Source organism: Pelophylax lessonae (genome assembly GCF_965119305.1).
Source record: "Pelophylax lessonae genome assembly, chromosome: 3".
NCBI lineage: Eukaryota > Metazoa > Chordata > Amphibia > Anura > Ranidae > Pelophylax > Pelophylax lessonae.
In genome coordinates this window covers 327,256,756-327,278,258 of record NC_138770.1, presented here as the reverse complement: position 1 = coordinate 327,278,258, position 21,503 = coordinate 327,256,756, and the positions used below count along the sequence as shown (strand labels likewise).

Genomic DNA, 21,503 nt, shown 5'->3' with positions numbered 1-21,503 from the left:
TAGTGGAACTGCATCTGCAAAAGGATAACGGCGTTTAAAGCGCTTAGGCACCACTAGCATGTGCTTGATGCGCCACCATTGTCCATTTACAATATCGTCAAAAAGTTACAGACAAGGAAACGCCTTGCCCGATTTTTGGAATTTTCGGTGGTTCGCCTACAGCGGCCATATCTACTTCAGAATCTGAGGAAACTACCGAGGGAGGCCAAGGCAGAGGGCGTTTGCGGCTGGTAACACTTTACATACGAAATCTACCTTTGACACCAGGCTTTCCAAGACTGCTGTAATCGCAGACAGGGGCTGCGACCCAGAATGTTCCGGAGCCACTCCTAGGGGGTCTGTAGGTGAAATAGTACCCTGGGACTCCATTTTACACTGAGATTAAAAGAATGCAGTGTCACTTTAAAAATCGCTAAATTGCGATCCCACCGCTAACTTAGCAGTATACCTAGTCCCAATCCAAAACAATCTGATAGCAGAGTGGGTGAGAAAAACCTACAGGGGACTCAAACCGCTCAGGAGACTGCCAGCACTTTTCTGAAACAGAAAGTAAAACGTTCTGCCACAGGAAATGACAAGCACAGCCTGTCATAGCTAGATTTTTGTGTTGCATGCCATTCGCCTGTCCAGCGATTGTGGACTACAAGAAAATGGACGCCCCATGCGTTCCTATAGGAAACAAAAAAATGCTGCCCATGCATTTCAATGAAAGAATAGAAAGCATGAATCTACAGAAAAATGGCGGCCCCCATGGCGAGCCATGCGGTCTCCCGCCGGACCCCGAGAGGTCGTCACAGACAAGAGGCAACAGAGGGTCCCTAGGAAGGGACCTCACCAGGACTAGGCCACCCCCGCAGAAAAACGCTGCCGTGGACCCAATATTTCCACCCCCCAGATGTAGGACCTGCTATGGGTAGGGGAAAATACTTGGAGGGGGATTCCAGGGAGGGGGCCCATGTCCACCCCGAGACCGCCAGAGGATTGGGGGGACAGTATTACTCACCAAACCAGGGTACCCGGTGGGCACCACACCAAACAGTAAATCTCCCACCCGGGATGGGGGTGCTGCCAGTCAGGGAGTATGAAATGTGTGCAAGCGGGGTTGTGAACGGCGCTACCGTGTTAAAAGCATAAATACATTTGGTGAGTAAATGTCATGAATAGTGGTATAAAACTCATAAGGAATATATGTAAAATATATATATAAAATTAAAATTAAAAGTGCTAAATGTGCTGTTTTTAATAAGGTATAACTTATAAAGTGCACAAGTGACTCATGGTTTTGCAAAAAACAGTTTTAGTGAGAGTACATACTCTGTGCCTCTAAAAATGCAAATAACAAAGTGCAGAGTGCTGATGTAGAAAAAAGACACAAAACTAAAGACAAGACGGTGATTTTTTATTTTTCATTAAAGGAGTGGCCTGTTTAAAAAACAGGTTTAAAGTGATTGTGCACAATAAAGAAATCTAAAACCTCTGTGCTTTGGTGAACAAAAGTGAAAAGATAGATTTAAAAGCCATTCAATGCAAGCAATTTGCGGGTAAATCAGAAGAAATCTGGGTTGCAGATACCTGCGTGGCCGCTAGGTGTTGCACCCTATATACAACCTGGTGAGTCTTTTCTATAGTGGATAACGTCCAGGGGCTCCTTCACTCCCTCTGATTTCCTGAAGTGTGGTCCTCAAAGAAAAATACATAGAGGGGAACCCCCTGGTACCATATCGCAAACGTGTATAGAAAAAAACGTATAGTAACTCACAGGGAAGAATCAGGCTGTCCTCGATCAGTGGTGGTGTACGCCGGGAAGCTTCCGCGTTCCACGGCTCTGGCTCCGGAAATGACGTAATGACGTTGAAGACTGCTTGCATTGAATGGCTTTTAAATCTATCTTTTCACTTTTGTTCACCAAAGCACAGAGGTTTTAGATTTCTTTATTGTGCACAATCACTTTAAACCTGTTTTTTAAACAGGCCACTCCTTTAATGAAAAATAAAAAATCACCGTCTTGTCTTTAGTTTTGTGTCTTTTTTCTACATCAGCACTCTGCACTTTGTTATTTGCATTTTTAGAGGCACAGAGTATGTACTCTCACTAAAACTGGTTTTTGCAAAACCATGAGTCACTTGTGCACTTTATAAGTTATGAGAAATAAAAGGAAAACAACTGCGCTAATTCAAAACAATAAGCAGCAACTTCAAGTGCGACAGACACCCCAAAATAAATAGTAAAAGATAAGCTGCGCTGTATGTTGAACCATCAACTGAAATAGTCCATAAAAAAGTCCAATGCCAAATAAAGGTTGTGAAAACTTGTGCAGGTACCCCTTACCAAATAGTTGATATAGAAAAGCCAGGTGATGAATATTCAATTATCCTCACAGACGGGACACACTATTCACCCAATGACATTGGGGCTTCTCAGCAGAGGGCATTAAGGTAAAAGAAATTGGACACCATAGTGTAAATCCAGATTAAAAGGAGTTAAACACCAAAAATTGATATTCAGGCCCTGTTCAGGTACCGCTTACCAGAAATAAGTTGATGTAAGGCCAAACAGTATAAGGAGACTCCAGGTATGCCTCAGATAATGGGGATCGAGGGACCTTAATGATGTCAGTATGGAACTCCAGCAACGTGTAGATTGAGTGATGAAAAATAAAACAAGGCAAACGCCATAGCGTAAAACCAAAAAAAACAGGACAAAAAACACCCAAGTGATGTGCACACAACAGGTCTCGTGAGGGAAGAGTCCGTGCATATGGAGGACCAATCACCAAATAAACTCCATAGGTACCCCTTACCAAACACTAAAGGGTTGGGAGCAAAACAAAGGAGTATGTGGGGTGTCAAACCAATGAAGATGGCTGCTTACCGGATGGATAGGAAACAGAAAAAAGAGGGACACCAAACATGCAGACCAAAAGACCAGTGGTGTGTATGGGTACTCTTACCAGCTTCAATGGTTAAACAGGCAGGGATGTGAAACTCAGCTCAGATTCCCAGGAGAAAAACGACCAGCTCAACAGATGATTGAATGGGTAAGGGAATCCAGTAATTGACACTCAAAACGGGACTTCTCCAAGGGGCTCAGGGCTCAGAGGTAGATGAGAGGGCAGCCGAAGAACACAGAGGAGAGAGCCATAGTGTAAAACCCCAATAACATTTATTGTAGAAAAAGAATAAAACTTACAAGCATCGGAAGAAATAAGCATGTACAGGGAGATGTGCGAGCCGCCGGCCGGACGGCCCCGCTCGCCCGTCCTTCAAAGGTGGATCACGTGGGGATGACGTCAGCACGCCGCGTCCTGACGCGTTTCATCAAAGATATTATCAAAGGTTTGACCTTTGATAATATCATCTTTGATGAAACGCGTCAGGACGCGGCGTGCTGACGTCATCCCCACGTGATCCACCTTTGAAGGACGGGTGAGCGGAGCCGTCTGGCCGGCGGCTCGCACATCTCCCTGTACATGCTTATTTCTTCCGATGCTTGTAAGTTTTATTCTTTTTCTACAATAAATGTTATTGGGGTTTTACACTATGGCTCTCTCCTCTGTGTTCTTCGGCTGCCCTCTCATCTACCTCTGAGCCCTGAGCCCCTTGGAGAAGTCCCGTTTTGAGTGTCAATTACTGGATTCCCTTACCCATTCAATCATCTGTTGAGCTGGTCGTTTTTCTCCTGGGAATCTGAGCTGAGTTTCACATCCCTGCCTGTTTAACCATTGAAGCTGGTAAGAGTACCCATACACACCACTGGTCTTTTGGTCTGCATGTTTGGTGTCCCTCTTTTTTCTGTTTCCTATCCATCCGGTAAGCAGCCATCTTCATTGGTTTGACACCCCACATACTCCTTTGTTTTGCTCCCAACCCTTTAGTGTTTGGTAAGGGGTACCTATGGAGTTTATTTGGTGATTGGTCCTCCATATGCACGGACTCTTCCCTCACGAGACCTGTTGTGTGCACATCACTTGGGTGTTTTTTGTCCTGTTTTTTTTGGTTTTACGCTATGGCGTTTGCCTTGTTTTATTTTTCATCACTCAATCTACACGTTGCTGGAGTTCCATACTGACATCATTAAGGTCCCTCGATCCCCATTATCTGAGGCATACCTGGAGTCTCCTTATACTGTTTGGCCTTACATCAACTTATTTCTGGTAAGCGGTACCTGAACAGGGCCTGAATATCAATTTTTGGTGTTTAACTCCTTTTAATCTGGATTTACACTATGGTGTCCAATTTCTTTTACCTTAATGCCCTCTGCTGAGAAGCCCCAATGTCATTGGGTGAATAGTGTGTCCCGTCTGTGAGGATAATTGAATATTCATCACCTGGCTTTTCTATATCAACTATTTGGTAAGGGGTACCTGCACAAGTTTTCACAACCTTTATTTGGCATTGGACTTTTTTATGGACTATTTCAGTTGATGGTTCAACATACAGCGCAGCTTATCTTTTACTTTATAAGTTATACCTTATTAAAAACAGCACATTCAGCACTTTTAATTTCAATTTTATATATATATTTTACATATATTCCTTATGAGTTTTATACCACTATTCATGACATTTACTCACCAAATGTATTTATGCTTTTAACACGGTAGCGCCGTTCACAACCCCGCTTGCACACATTTCATTCTTTAACCCTTTTGGGTTTGGTTATTGGCAGCTCACACCGTGATCTTTCAACCTACACTCACTGCATATTCCATAGCGCTGGTCACCTTAGTTTTTATTAGTCAGGGAGTATGCTGCAACTCAGGGCGTTCCAGGACGATCGCGTCCCAGCGAGACTTGTTCACTCGCAGGCTCGTCCCCATCCATCGGGGCTCTGTCGTGGCGAGGCCTAGTTCAGGACTATAACCTGCTCACGCTCGCTGGCCAGGCTGGGAGATCATAAGGATCTAGAATATCCAGTCCAAAACCACAGCCGGCTGTTGCTTGTAGTTCTCCAGGAACTCTAACTAGTGAAAAATAAAAATAAAACATTTCCCTATTAATAGCCAAGACCGAAGTCCCAGCAGGGAACTAGGTCCTATTCCTAAACTAGGCAGAAACAAACAAGATGCTGTAGCAGAGTGTGCGGGGTTATTCCTGCAGGGACAGCCTGCACAGGCGTGGTAAAGCTTTTTCCTGCCTAGTGTCCTATTCCGGATGGGAGGAGCATAACCCAAAGATCTAAAGAAGATATGGAGTTGCGTCTATCGATGAACGATAGAGACACCCTTTTTCTCTTTCGTTAATTGACGGACACAGCGTTCCATAAATCATAACTAGTGGGATGCCCTAACGCAGTGCCAAAAGGAAAATGAGGGGTGGGAAAAACAACCCAAGGCTAAACATAATAGCCCTTAACCAGGACACAGGCGCCTTAACCGGGTCACAGGAGCCCAGTCTGAAAAATAAAGGTTTAAATAAAAAACACCCCTAAGAGGGAACAACCCCACTTGCAGCCTGCAAAAATTGTGGCCAAAAGAAGCACCCGCAGATGCTAAAGTATCTATCTTATAGAATATTGTAAAGGTATGCACAGATGACCAAGTGACTGCCTTGCAAACTTATTGAAGCCTGATGACGGAAGGCCCAAGAAGCACTCAGCACCCAAGTAGAATGCACCATTACATGGAGAGGTGGAACCTGAACTTTAATGGAATATGTCTGGGTCACTGTCTGTCTGATCCATCTAGAGATGGTAGCCCCATATAGAGATGGTAGCCGAATAAGCAGCCAGCCTTTTTCTTAGTCCGTCCGTAACCACAAAAAAGCGAGTCTGGCCTCCAGAAAAGACTCAGTAGCTGCCAGATACACTGGAATTCCTTGGGATGAGCCAGCTTGGGACACAAGGAAGGCAACACAATGTTCTCATTTAAATGGAAGTCAGAAACCATCATTCCTGCCCAAAGTGGACAGGGACGAAGAACCACTTTATCCCTATGGACCACTAAATAGGGACTGCAGCAGGATAATGCCGCCAATTCCAATACCCTGTGGGCTGAGGTAAAAGCCACCAAGAATGTCACCTTCTGGCATAACGTAGGCAAGGGAATCTCCCGATTATTCTCAAATGCAGGTTTCTGGAGAACCGAAAGCACTAAATTTAAATCCCACGGCGGCAAAATAGACCGTACAGGTGGGGCCATATGTCGAACCCCCTGAATAAAGGTACGAACTAAAGAGTGTGTGGCTAGGGATTGCTGAAAGAACATTACCAAGGAAGACACCTGGCCCTTGATGGTACTCAAGGCCAACTTCTGATCAACACCCTGTTGAAGAAAGGTTAAGATCACAGAAAAAGATCGAGGATGAGCGCCAATCGACTCACGCCAAGAAATGTACCATTTCCACGTACGATAGTATATCTTGCTGGAAGACTACTTCCTCGCCTTCACCATAGTAGGGATCACTGATCCAGACAGGCCTCTAACCCTCAGTATCTGGCTTTCAATAGTTAAATCCTTAAAACCAGCGACTGTAAAGCAGGATGGTAGATCAGCCCTTGGGACAACTAGTCTTCTTTGAGAGGAAGCCCCCAAAGGGACATTTACAGCCACCAGGATGATTGGAAGATCCTCTCTTGATTCCTCACAGGAACTGCGGAAGGAGCCTTAGCCGAGGATGATACTGGCCTTACCGTGGCCCTTGGACGACTGTGGTGTCTGTCAGTCAGAGGACCCCGTGACCTCGTCCCATACTTAGGTATCCTCCTGTGGAGCCGAACCTGCTGAAAGGAGCTGAATGTAAGACTGTGCAAATAGAACTGTCTTGAAGGTGGATGCCTCCAGACTCAGAATCTGTATGCAAAATGGGAGAGAGAACTATCTGTGTGACAGAAGCTGGTGAATCGCAGCCTGTGGTCCCTGAAGTTTGTGCAGAGGAAGGACCACCCTGGTCAGAAATAAAAATCAGACCGAGGTTAATACATTCCCTAGACAGGAATAGGAGGGGCCTTAGGTAGTTCAGACATCACCTAAACCTTTGCAAGAATTAAATCCGCACAAGGAGACTCAGGACCTAAGAAACCTCAAAAGGACAAGCTTTGACCCCCTTTCTGGGTACCTCCAAAAGAAACATTTTGCGGATCTCCTTGACGCTCACCAAAGAAGTCCACGGGGCAGGAAACCAGTGAAGATGTCCTCCCACCCCAATGAAGAGTGAGGGCGGATCTTCATGCTGAAGGAGTCTTGTCTGCTGGTCCGGGGAAGCTAGTTCTAGGCTTACCAGACCAAGGTTGCTTGGAACCTCCCGGGGAGGATTTAAAAGATCTATTTCCCTTATTTTACATCCCCGAAGCCCGAAAAAATATTCTATGGGCTGAGAAGGAGGGCCCCTCTCTGCGCCGAGGCTCCTTCCCTTAACTGTGGCAGGAAGGTACTCTTCCCTCCCGTGATACCCTTAATGATGTCATCCAGGGTAGACCCAAACAAGTGATCGCCTTGAAAGAGCAGATTAATAAGGAGTTTCTTAGAGGCTTGGTCTGCAGACCAATTCTTAAGCTACAGCACCCGCCTAATTACCACAGCTGAAACAGAAAGTTTGGAAAGCACAGGAGCAGTAACCAAAGCTGCATCACAAATAAACTGCAGCCCATGGACCAACTGGTCCACGAAATAAACATAAGCAGTGGGGACCTACTCACCCCCCCAGGCCCTGGCGCAAAAGCTTGGCCCATTCAGTTAGGGTCTGAGACACCAGGTCTGAGGCAAAGACTGGCCTCAGTGTAGAACCAGCCATAGTAAGCATGCTGCGTGCCACAGCCTCCGCTTTCTTGTCGGCTGGGTCCTTAAAGAACGGGGATTCCTCTACTGGGATCACGGTTGCTTTATTCAACCTGGAAACAGGAGGGTCCACCACTGGTGGACTAGTGCACTTTTTTAAAAGTGACTCCTCAAAAGGGTAACGTACAGCAAAATGTTTGGGGACCACAAAGGGTAACTTTGTTTGTTCCCATTCCTTACAGAAAACCTCTCAAAATAAGGCAAAAAGGAGGAAACACCTTTGGAGGAGTACGATACAACTTATGCGTACCAAACGACACAGCCACATCCGTGGCTACATCAGCCGCATCCTCCATCTTTGAAGTCTCACGCACTGCAGTAATACAGTGGGGATCGAAAGTTTGGGCACCCCAGGTAAAAAACTGAATTTTTGTAAAATCTTACCGTAAAATTCCTTTCTCTGAGTCCTCCGACAGTCGCCACCACTTCATAATCTTCACTAATGGGGTATTGACCTTTGCTCCGTAGGAGTAGCTAGGCAACAAGATTTGTGAATATAAAAGCTTTTAGCATATCACACCCCTAGGGGGCGGTCCCCTCAGTCAATACCTCCCTGCTTCCTGCATTCTCAACTCAGTTTCAGTAGCATAGCAGTAGAGTACATAAACAAACCCCAAAAGAGGGGCGGGGCGGCGACTGTCGGAGGACTCAGAGAAAGGAATTTTTATGGTAAGATTTTACAAAAATTCCGTTTTCTCTTACGTCCTCCGACAGTCGCCGCCACTTCATAATCTTCACTAATGGGGACGTCCCAGAGCAGTGTAGACATGAGGGGGTGGGAAAAACGCAGCCGCGCCTAAAGCAACGCAGTACCCACAGCAGAGAAAGGAACCTTACCAAAGTAAGAGAACCAACTGGGCAACAGGAAAAAACGCGCTCAACAGGAGCAACAACCCAGGAAAGAACAAGTAACCTAGGGGTAAAAAATACCACAACAGCCAAGGACCCAAACAAGGGACCCTAAGGCACTGCCGCACTAAGAACTTTACGGCCAAAGGAAGCATCTGCCGATGCCTGAACATCCACTTTGTAAAATTCGGAGAAGGTGTGAACGGACGACCAAGTCGCCACCTTACACACCTGGGCCACAGAAGCCTGATGACGATAGGCCCAAGACGTACTCAGAGACCTGGTAGAGTGCGCCTTCACAGGGAAAGGAGGAACCTTCCCCTTCAAAGCATAGGCTTGCACAATGGTCTGTCTGATCCATTTGGCGATGGTCGCAGCCGACGCTGCCATGCCCTTCCGAGGACCCTCTGGAAGGACAAACAGAGAATCCGACTTGCGGAAGGATTTCGTCGATGACAGGTAAACCCTGATCGCCCGAACAACATCCAAGGAATGCAAAGCCACCTCCTTTGGATGCTTAGGCTTCGCGCAAAGCGAAGGCAAGACAATGTCCTCATTGAGGTGAAATTCCGAGATCCTCTTCGGAAGAAAAGAAGGGTTAGGTCGTAAGACCACCTTATCCAAGTGAATCACCAAGTAGGGAGAGCTGCAGGACAAGGCCGCCAGCTCCGACACCCTGCGAGCCGAAGTGATCGCTACCAAAAAGGCAACCTTCTTGGACAACAGAGACGAGATCTCCCTGATCTTCTCAAAGGGAGCATGCTGCAACACGGACAGAACAAGGTTCAAGTCCCATGGAGGTAAAGGGTCCCTCCGAGGAGGGGCCAAGTGTCGCACCCCTTGAACAAAGGTGCTAACCAAAGAATTAGACGCCACAGGGCGTTGAAAGAGAACGGCCAGCGCAGAAATCTGACCCTTAATCGTGGCCAACGCCAAACGCTGGTCCACGCCTGTTTGAAGGAAGGCCAACACTCTCGATACCGAGTATGAGCGAGGGGAGTACCCCCTGGACTCACACCAGGCAAAATACGCCTTCCAAGTACGGTAGTAAATCTTCCCCGAAGAGGCCTTCCTAGCCTTGATCAAAGTGGGAATGACCTCAGGGGAGAGACCCTATCCTTCAGGACCTAACCTTCAACAGCCAGGCCGTTAAAGCCAGCGACTGTAAAGCAGGATGGAATATCGGTCCTTGAGACAGGAGATCTTCTCGAAGAGATAGACGCCACGGAGCGTCGACCGCCAGATTCACGAGGTCTGCGTACCAAGACCGGCGAGGCCAGTCTGGCGCCACCAGAATCACCGTGTGCGGTTCCGAGGTCAACCTGCGAAGGAACCTGGACAGCAGCTGAATCGGTGGAAAGGCATACATCAGACAATACTGATGCCAGGGCGCCACTAAAGTGTCTGAGGCGTCTGCCCGAGGATCGCGCGTCCTTGCTACGAATCTTTCCACCTTGTTGTTTAGACGAGACGCGAACAGGTCCACATCTGGGGAACCCCACTTCGCGCACAACATCTGAAAAACATCCAGGTGAAGGGACCATTCTCCCTGGTTCAGGGTCTGGCGACTTAGATAATCCGCCTGCCAGTTCTCCACTCCCGGAATGTGAACTGCAGATATCGCCGGGACATGCGTCTCGGCCCAAGACAGAATGTCGGCTACTTCCCGAGCCGCTCGGGCACTCCTGGTGCCCCCTTGGTGGTTGATGTAGGCCACCGCTGTGGCATTGTCCGTCTGCACCCGAACCGGATGGCCCTGAAGCCTGTCCGTCCAACGCAGAAGGCAGAGATTTATTGCTCGCAATTCCAGAACGTTGATCGGAAGGGAGGATTCCTCCCCCGACCAAGTTCCCTGGGCGGACAGAACGCCCAGAACACCACCCCAGCCCGACAGGCTGGCATCCGTGGTGATCACCATCCACGATAAAGGACGAAAGGACTTACCCCCCGACACCGCCGGGGCCTGGAGCCACCACAAAAGACCCCTTCGGGTGAGGCGGCTCAACGAAATCCGCAGATCCAGAGATTGCGGACGCCCGTCCCACTTGGCTAGGATCGCCGCCTGAAGATTCCCTGTGTGAAACTGGGCGAAGGGAATCGCCTCGAAAGCCGAGACCATCAATCCCAGACACCGAATACATGTCCGGATGGACGAGCACTGAGTGTCCCTGAGGGACCTGACTTCGTCCTGAAGTGTCGGGAGCTTGTCTTCCGGCAGGAAGACCTTCGCCTGAACAGAGTCCAGGATCATCCCCAGGTAGGGAAGACGAACCGATGGACACAGCGTCGACTTTGGAAAATTTATCGTCCAACCGAACTCCAGTCTGCATCGTGACGGACAGGTCGTTCACCAGGCCCTGACTGGTCGCAGACCGAATCAAGATATCGTCTAGATACCCCAAGACAGAAATGCCCTGGGCTCTCAACAAAGCCAGGACCCGCGCAAGCACCTTGGTGAAAACCCACGGAGCGGAAGCGAGACCGAAGGGTAACACCACGAATTGGTAATGATCCTCCGCAATGACGAATCGAAGGTACCTCTGGTGACCCTCGAAAATGGGGATGTGAAGGTACGCATCCTTCAAGTCGATGGAGGCCATGAATTCCCCCGGAACCAGGGCAGCCACCACCGAGCGCAGGGATTCCATGCGGAACTTGCGAACCCGCACAAAGCGGTTCAGAGCTTTCAAGTCCAGAATCGGACGTACCTTGCCCTCCTTTCTGGGCACAGTGAACAGATGGAGTAGAACCCCCGAAATCTGTCCCGATGAGGCACCGGAACCACCACTCCCTGAGCCCTCAGGTCCCGCACCGCCAGGTGCAGATCCTGTAAACGCTCCGGAGACAGCTGAAGATTTGAGGGAAAAAATCTGCTCGCCGGCCGAGAGAGAAACTCGATCTTGTATCCAGATCGAACGATTTCCTGAACCCACCTGTCCCGAATGTGAGCCAGCCAGGGTTGAAGAAAACCGAACAAACGTCCCCCCACCCCAGAGCCGGGTGAGGGCGCCCCTTCAGGCCGAATTGGCATGGGCAGCGGACCCGGACTGGCCGGACTTCTGCTTACCCGCCCACGGCTTCTTCTGGGAGCCTTGGCCCTTGAAGGGCTTGCCCTTGTATTGCGACCTAAAGGCACGAAAGGACCCCCGAGAGGGCCTAAACGAGGTATTCTTCTTACCGCGAACATTCTTGTGAGATTGGGGCAAGAGAGTGCTCTTACCCCCGGAAATTCCCTTTATCAGCATATCCAAAGACTCGCCAAAAAGGCGAGAACCCGCGTAGGGCAAACTAGCTAAAGTCTTGCGAGAAGATTGGTCAACCGACCAACATTTTAGTCATATCAGGAGACGGTTCAATACCGCCACACTGGAGAGGCGTGCAGCCAAAAGGGACTAAATCCAAGTCCGCATCACACAAATACATGACACCCTGATGAATTTGATCCACCATAGCCAATGTTGTCGGCGGAGCAGAGTCAGCCACCAGGGTGCGTCTGAGCACCTGCGTCCAATTCGCAATAGCCTGGGCTGCCAAAATGGAAGCAAAAATAGGCTTCAGCATAGAACCGGCAACCGTATAAGCATGACGGGCAAGAGACTCCAATCTCCTGTCCGTAGGGTCCCGGAACACCGGGGTATCCTCAGCAGGAATCGCAGTAGATTTATTCAACACCGCCACCGCGTGATCCACCTGAGGCGGCACACACCAACGCTCATCAGTGGTGGGTGTAAAGGGATAACGCAGCTTGAACTTACTTGGCACAGTAAAAGGCTTCTTCAAATTGCGCCATTGCTCATCAACAGCGCGCTGAAATTCCGTAGGGCAGGGAAAAACCTGCACGGTTTTGCGCTTCCTTTGCGTCCCATAAGAGGACATCAAAGCAGGAGGACATGGTTCATCCTGCAAATGCAGTGTTTCTTTGATAGAAGCAACCAACTCATCCATGAGTGCAAGCTCTTCAGGCGAGCCAGGGGGAGAATTATCAACCCCTTCTACCTCAGCCTCACCCTCAGACCCCCCAAGGTCCAGAGATGACCGAGACCCTGAGAAGGGCACTCCAGCCACAGCAGCCCCATCGCCCTCTGAATCAGAGGAAATAGACAATCTGGGCCGTTTTGCGGATCAATCAGCCATTAGCATCTGCACCTGAGAAGCCAAGTTCGCCACAATAGCAGCCAGATCAGCCCCCTTGGGGGATGCAGCAGCCCCTTGGCCTCCCACCAAGGTGGGAGGAAACTTGCAATCCTGAGAATCCATGCCCCAGCAATAATAGGAAAAAGGAGTACTGCCCCTTTAAGACCGCGGCGAGCGTAGCCCACCGCACACTACAGTATGTAGCGACCCCCACAGGGATAAGAACACTGAGCAGGGAAATACAGGATAAGGAAAGGTAAAAACCTGGAGAGACCACACAGGCTGCTGCCACCGATCGCTGTTCCAGAGCAAAAGGAAGTGATGTAATGACTGACCGCCCTATAAAGCCTATGCAGGCTACACAAACCTGGCCGCTCGGCTGAGGCATTTTTGGGCAATGAGAAAATGGCGCCAACATGTGGCTGTATGATCGATCGCCGCCAAAATGGCGGCGTTTTGCGTCAAAACACCGCGCCCTACCACACAGGGCCGGACACCACAATTCTGCCGCAAAAAAAAAAATGGCGGACCGCAATAGCGGCCGCCACACAGCATGTCTAAGCCCAGTCTGCCCACACAGTACACATAGCAGAGCGGGAGAGCCCCCCCCCCCCCCCCCGCGCAGCCCACAGAAAGGCAGCTATTCCACACAGGAATCTGACAGTGAGCTCAGCACACACACTGGGCAGGGTCACACAGTCACAGACTGACACCCAAAACAGACCGGTCCCCACATAGAAATGCACTTATCAGTCTGGATGGCGTGGGGAGCCTTCTCCAGCGACCAAACCAATGTACTGAGGACAGGGAGTGTCGCAGCCAGGACGCAGTGGAACTGCGGTGCGAAACCGCAAATGGCGTCCGGTGAGGTAGCCACCTCACAGGCAGCATCCCTGCAGCGAACAGGGATGGGTCGTTCAATATGCCAGGGAAACCTGACTGAACGCTCGATGGCAGGCTGGGGAACCCCTGGCCCTGAGCCCTGGGATCCAGGGTGGCCAGTCCGAGGCCCAGCTCCGCATGATCATCTTCATCCGAAGAAACTAAACTAATGCTGAGAAAAAGAACAGCTAGTAAAAGAAAGAGAAAAATACTCAAAATAAAATCAAAAGAGGATAGAAGGCTGAGACTGAGAGCCCCAGCACAGGATCAGCCAGCTACTCCTAAGCTAGGCATTAGAAACTGAGTTGAGAATGCAGGAAGCAGGGAGGTATTGACTGAGGGGACCGCCCCCTAGGGGTGCGATATGCTAAAAGCTTTTATATTAACAAATCTTGTTGCCTAGCTACTCCTACAGAGCAAAGGTCAATACCCCATTAGTGAAGATTATGAAGTGGGGGCGACTGTCGGAGGACGTAAGAGAAATAAGTATTAATGTGCATAAAGAAGCCAAGGAAAGATGGAAAAAATCTCCAAAAGGAATCAAATTACAGATTAGACATTCTTATAATATATCAACAAAAGTTAGATTTTATTTCCATCATTTACACTTTCAAAATAACAGAAAACCAAAAAATGGTGTCTGCAAAAGTTTGGGCACCCTGCAGAGTTAATATCTTGTACTGCCCCCATTGGCAAGTATCACAGCTCGTAAATGCTTTTTGTAGCCAGCCAAGAGTCTTTCAATTCTTGTTTGAGGTATCTTTGCCCATTCTTCCTTACAAAGTCTTCCAGTTCTTTGAGATTTCTGGGCTGTCTGTCACGCACTGCTCTTTTAAGGTCTATCCATAGATTTTCAATTATGTTGAGGTCAGGAGATTGTGAAGGCCTTGGCAAAACAGTTTACGCCTCTTGATGTAATCCCCCGTGGATTTCGAGGTGTGTTTAGGATCATTGTCCATTTGTAGAAGCCATCCTCTCTTTAACTTCAGCTTTTTCACAGAGGGCATCGAGTTACCATCCAAAATTTGCTTAAATTTTATTGAATCTATTTTTCCTTCTACTTGTGAGATGTTCACTCCACCACTGGCTGCAATACAACCCCAAAGCATGATTGATCCACCCCCATGCTTAACAGTTGGACAGAGGTTCTTTTCATTAAATTCTGTGCCCCTTCTTCTCCAAATGTACCTTTGCTCATTTCAGCCAAAAAGTTAAATTTTAACCTCATCCGTCCACAGAACTTGTTTCCAAAATGTATCAGGCTTGTCTATATTTTCATTTGCAAAGTTCAAACGCTGATTTTTGTGGTGAGGACGTAGAAGAGGTTTTCTTCTGATGACTCTTCTATGAAGACCATATTTGTACAAGTATATATAGTATACTTATATAGTGGAATAGTGTACCACAACTCCAGTGTCTGCCAGATCTTTCTGGAGGGATCGTGCAGTCAAACGTAGGTTTTGAATTGTTTTTCTCACAATCCTGCGAGCTGTTCTGTCTGATATTTTTCTTGGTCTTCCAGATCTTGCTTTAACTTCCACTGTTCCTGATGACTGCCATTTCTTATTTACATTACGAACAGAGGATATTGACATCTGAAAACGCTTTGCTATCTTCTTATAGCCTTCTCCAGCTTTGTGAGCGTCAACTATTTTCAGTTTCAGTTTTCTAGACAACTGCTTAGAACAGGGGTGTCAAACTCAATTTAATCGCAGGCCACATCAGCATTATAATTGCCCTCAAAAGAGCCGGGTTATATCTGTAAAACTAGATGTCCACAGCATCCCCTACCTTACTTAAGATTCAAGAGTCTCTTGACCATCAGAAGTTGAGTCCCCCACCCTCCAGTACATCTCAGTGAACCCCCCTTAACTTGTGCTGCTGGGAAGAAGCTGGAGGCATTGCCGGAAAGCAGAAAGTACGGGGTCTGCAGGAGAATCAGAGGAGGGCTGGAGCTCTCCTGCAGCTGCAGGAGAGGTGCAAGGGCCACATAAAATGGACTGGAGGGCTGCATTCGGCTTGTGGGCCTTGTGTTTGACACATGTGGCTTAGAAGATCTCATGGTGCTGATTGTTGGGGCAAGGTCAGATGAGTCTGGGCATTTAAAACCTTTGAGATGGACATCGCCTGGTCTTCCCAGATGATGACTGAGAACAATCCATGACACTGGCAGGTCTCAGCCTTGCAGAAGGGGCAGTGCATGCTATAAATTCTGCAGGGTGCCCAAACTTTTGCAGACGCCATTTTTTTGTTTTCTGTTTTGAAAGTGTCAATGATGGAAATAAAATCTAGCTTTTGTTGACATATAAGAATGTCTGATCTGTAATTTGATGCCTTTTGGAGATTTTTCCATCTTTCCTTGGCTTCTTTATGCACATTAATACAAATTTTTACCTGGGGTGCCCAAACTTTCGATCCCTACCGTTAAGTGTTTTTACAAGAGGCTTTTCTTTCGCTGCTGCGAACATGGAGGAATCATCCTCACTAAAAGTCACCCTGGACAGGCCGCGTCCACAGTGGCATCTGGCTCAGAATTAGATGAGACAGACTGAGCAGGAGACGCTCCCTCCCGGGAATTTGCCGACACGCCACTTCCACCCTGGACACTAAGGACTGCAGGACCACCGTCAGTGCAACCATGGAAAGCTAGGGTTCCATAGGACCTGCCACCTCCATAAGGCGGGTCAGCGGGGGAGATGTGACCCTGAGGCTCCATAAGCAAAGGAAGATCTTTCAGTACAAAAATGATCTTTTGGCACCACTAAAAGGATCCCCTCAAGGCTCAGGGTACCTATCAGCAGAGAGAGCGATAACAGGGACCCCAAAAGACTCACCCTACCGACCGGAGGAGCGCAGAGAATTCGAACCCAGCATCATTATGGACGCTGTCCCTGTTCATATGTCCTGGGCACAAGGAAGAGGAAACCAAGAAGGAAGAGGAAGAGCTTCGGCATTCCCATGAGGCTTCAGTTGTCTCCAGCATCTCCCAGACTAAGGGAAAATGGCCCCTGTGACATCATCCAGCTACACAAGCATGGCCGCCAACCGGAGACCAGACAAACTAAGGGAAAACAGCCACCATCAGCTACAAACACTGAAGCACGCTGCCAGGATTTTTCGTGAACCCTCTGTAATGCTGCACCCTCTGCAAGGGGACCCCCACGGAAGGTAGGAAACACGTTTAGGAGAGACTCTGCTGTGCACTCTGCACTAGGACCCCCCTGCACTATATCCACACTGCAAACAGCAGGGCATGTACCTAGGGGTTCCTACACTGGGACCCCTCCAGACTACCAGGGCAGAACACACACTATCCCAGAACTCTTACAGAGTGGGGATAGCTGGGGAGACCCCATGGGGTCTCTGCTGCATTCTCTGCTCTGGGACCACCACCAGACACTAGGTCCAGACAGGGGGGAATGGAAGTGAAGGAATCCCAGCTCAGTGAGGGATTTAAGGGAGGAGGGAACCTGCAGGCAGGTCCGACTGTCCCTGGAGGTTACCCGCGTCCACCCCAAAGAAAACCACCAAAAGGGAAGAGCTCCAGACAGAATTCCTCGCCACTGAAGTAGGGGAGCTGTCGGCCAAGGGACCGGTGTGACTCAGACCCAAGCCCAGTCGTTTGTAACTCCGTGGGACGTTTAGCTCACAGGGCAGCCTCTGTCTGTGGGGCTATGTCACGGCCGACCTTGAGCGTAGCTGCTGTCTGCACGCGCTCGCTGGCTGGGCTGGGGGGGGGGGGGGGGGGGAGACCACTGGATTTGATTAATCCAGCTTTTCGCTCAGCCCAGCAGTTGATTTTTGGTCTTTCTCATGGTAGATCTACAAAGATGTAAGGAAGGAGAAAATTGCTAGGACCAGAGATCTAAGCCTGTGTCCTTACACCTGACAGGACAAAAATAAAACTGATTACCTAGAACAGAACAGAGAGAGGGGTTATATATTAGCTGAGGACAGCCCATGGGTGTAGCCAGGTGTTTTTTGTTCTGCCTAGTCCTACTCCCAGAGGAGGCAGTATAACCCACTAGTTATGATTTATGGAGCACTGTATCCATCAATGAACGAAAGAGAAAAACCATTTTGTTTGATACCTCACTGTAAAATTAAAATCGACTGGTTCCTGCCTTACTTTTTAACTTATCAATATGTATTGCGGTTTCTTAATACCCTGTTTCCCTGAAAATAAACCCTACCCCGAAAATAAGACCTAGCATTATTTTCAGGGATGGCTGCAATATAAGCCCTAACCCGAAAATAAGCCCTAGTAAAATCCTTGATCTCAGCCCCTCCCTCTGCAGTATTCGGAGAGGGAAAGTAGAGCTCCGGAGGGTCACATGAGTGCCTAGAGGTATTTTCCACAATAAAGTTACAAAAAGGAGACACCCTGCACATTAAATCTTTTTACAAAATCGATTACATCATTTTACAATAACTTTATCCAATTTTTTTTTTTTTTTTTTTTTTTTGGGATTAGATTGTCATAATGCTGACTCCTGAGCTGACAGGGAGAGAACTTTTTTTTTTTTTTTAACATTCTATTGTTTTATTCCAGGTTTTTAGAACAGAGAGGGCTAAATGACAAGAACTGTGCTGTCTATCATGCTTTAAAGGATCAGGATATTTATTTATTTATTTTAGGGGTACAATCACTTTGAAGCCCCTTTCCCACTTGTGCGACTTCAAAGTCGCGCGGTTTTACCAGGATTTTGACACGGCTTTGTTGCCGCGATTTTGACGCGAGTTTGAGTGGGCTTATAATGTCTTTTCCTGAAAACGCATCAAAATCATGCCAAAAGTAATGCAGAGACTACTTTGAAGTCGGTACGACTTCAAGACGCACAGATGTGAATGGGGCTCATTGGAAATAATGGAGATGACAAGTCGCACAAGTGTGAATGGGGCCTAAGATCGTCATTGTACATACCGTAAATAAGACATCCCCTGAAAATAAGCCCTAGTGTGTTTTTTGCAGCCAAAATTAATATAAGACCCGGTCTTATTTTCGGGGAAACACGGTAGGTAGGAGAAAAAGGACTGAGATATAAGTGGCGAACCACCACTCCCAATCACCCAGCGCTTAGGCACTACTATTGTGCATATATATTAAAGGAAAAACAATATGGGAAAAGAACAAGAAAGCTGCTGCCTATATATATATATATATATATATATATATATATATATATATATATATATATATATATATATATATATATATATATATATAAAAAACACAATAAAAGTGCATATCACCGAATGATAATCAAGAGAAATATACACAAGCAGCGCTTCTTAATAGGTAGGCTGAAATTAGTGTACTTACCAACAGATGCCTTTTTCACTTCAAGCTCCTTTAGCATTTTGTCAAATTTTCTTGCAAGACGACGGTCATTTTCAGGCGTTTTTATAACCAAGTCCTTGGGCTGCATACACTTACGCTGTAAAAGGAAGCACAACAATAAAAATGGCTATTTAAATATAGACATAAGAAATGTTCAAAATAGACCAGAGTAGTGCATGATGGCTTATCGTCGCTCTTTATAGTGTAAAATGTAGTAAAAATAAAAACAATTCCTATGGGGGGGGTAAATATATTCTCTGTTCCCCACTGCAATGTCCCGCTCGATCAGTCTGTGGATACCTCCTCGGGTACCTCTTCGGTCCCCGGGGGTGTACGCCGGCGGGTCCAGGCCTTGTTGCACGAACTACAACTTGTTGATAGAAGCAAAATTGCAGCGCTAAAAACCCTTGGTCATAACAGTCCCACTTGAAGATGTGAATAAAGCAATAAAATGACAGTCCATATGTCTCAGACTCCTCATTCAGAAGGTAATTTCTAAGATAGAAAACCGCCACCAGACAGCACTCCAACACCAGTAATTCTAACTTCTTACCAGAAGTAGTTGATTCCCGTCACAGAGATCAAAAATTGCGCATAACCAGTGATGGGTAAATGCTTCTCCAGTGTATTCCTGATATGCTCACAATGGAATGCAATATGCAGAGAGAGAAGGAACATCTCATAGCGTAGACTGTTTAAAAATGCTTTATTCTAAAGAAAAGTATGGTACTCACAAACATCATGAAATGACTCGCATGTAGTACAGGGCATGGAGACCTCCCAGATGTCTTTGGGGCGTCCTGTCCGTGGACCACCAAACCGATGGCCGTCCTGTCTCCTCCGGGAATTCCGGCACGCGAGTCATTTCATGACGTTTGTGAGTACCATACTTTTCTTTAGAATAACGGAATTTTTGTAAAATCTTACCTGTAAAATTCCTTTCTCTGAGTCCTCCGACAGTCGCCGCCTCTTCATATTCGTCACATATGGGGGTATTAGACTTTGCTCCGAAGGAGTAGCTAGGCAACAGAATATGTTAACAATAAAGCTTTAACATATCCCACCCTCAAGGGGTGGTCCCCTCAGTCAATACCCTCCTACTTCCTGCAACCATATCTCAGTTTTAGTGGAATAGCAGTAGAGTATACATTCAAACCCCAAAAGAGGGGCGGGGGCGGCGACTGTCGGAGGACTCAGAGAAAGGAATTTTACAGGTAAGATTTTACAAAAATTCCGTTTTCTCTTACGTCCTCCGACAGTCGCCGCCTCTTCATATTCGTCACATATGGGGACGTCCCAAAGCAGTGCAAACATGAGGGGTGGGAAACGCATCCGCGCCGAAAGGCAACGCAGTCTCCACATCAAAGAAAGGAACCTTACCAAAGGAAGGAAACCAGCTGGGCAACAGCAAAAATAAGTGCTCAACAGGAGCAACAACCCAGGAAAAGACAAAAAACCCAGGGGATACAAAAAAACTATCCCAACAGCCAGGAGTCCAACAAGGGACCCTAGGGAACAGCCGCACTAAGAACCTTGCGGCCAAAGGAAGCATCCGCCGATGCCTGAACATCTACTTTGTAGAATTTTGTGAAAGTGTGCACGGTCGACCAAGTCGCCGCCTTACACACCTGGGCTACAGAAGCCCCATGACGGCAGGCCCAAGACGTACTCAGAGATCTAGTAGAGTGCGCCTTCACAGGCACAGGGGGAACCTTCCCCTGCAAGGCATAGGCCTGTTCAATGGTCTGCCTGATCCATTTGGCGATGGTAGAGGCCGAAGCCGCCATGCCCTTCCGAGGACCCTCTGGAAGAACAAACAAGGAGTCCGTCTTACGAAAAGACTCAGTCGATTTAAGGTAAACCCTTATCGCCCGAACAACATCCAGAGAGTGCAATCTCATCTCCTTTGGATGTTTAGGCTTCGTGCACAACGAAGGCAAAACAATATCCTCGTTAAGATGGAATTCCGAAACTCGTTTCGGCAGAAAAGAAGGATTAGGTCGCAAGACCACCTTATCCAAATGAACAACCAGGTACGGAGACTTGCAGGACAAAGCCGCCAGTTCCGACACTCTGCGAGCCGAAGTGATCGCCACCAAAAAGGCGACCTTTTTGGACAACATAGACAACGAGATCTCCCTGATCTGTTCAAAAGGAGCACGTTGTAACACAGATAGAACGAGATTCAAGTCCCAAGGGGGCAAAGGATCCCTCCTAGGAGGAACCAGATGCCGCACACCCTGAATAAAGGTGCCAACCAAGGAGTTGGAAGCCACGGGACGTTGAAACAGAACGGCCAGCGCAGACACCTGACCCTTTATCGTAGCCAGCGCCAAACGCTGATCGACACCCGTCTGAAGGAAAGACAGCACACGGGAAACCGAGTACGTGCGGGGTGAAAACCCCCTGGACTCACACCAGGCAAAATAGGCCTTCCAAGTACGGTAATAAACCTTCCCCGAGGAAGACTTCCTCGCGTTGATCAAAGTATGAACGACCTCTGGAGAGAGACCCTTCTCCTTC

The 21,503-nt window shown here is 47.9% G+C and overlaps 1 protein-coding gene across 1 annotated transcript in view; it reads right to left on the bottom strand.

The window, feature by feature from the left end:
* The window catches only part of MCPH1 (microcephalin 1), a 592,087-nt gene that overhangs the window by 506,984 nt on the left and 63,600 nt on the right, over positions 1 to 21,503 (bottom strand). The window contains exon 5 of the mRNA XM_082249377.1: positions 18,963 to 19,077. Within this exon, the coding sequence (XP_082105503.1) occupies positions 18,963 to 19,077 (115 nt within the window). The remainder of the gene's footprint in view (positions 1 to 18,962; positions 19,078 to 21,503) is intronic.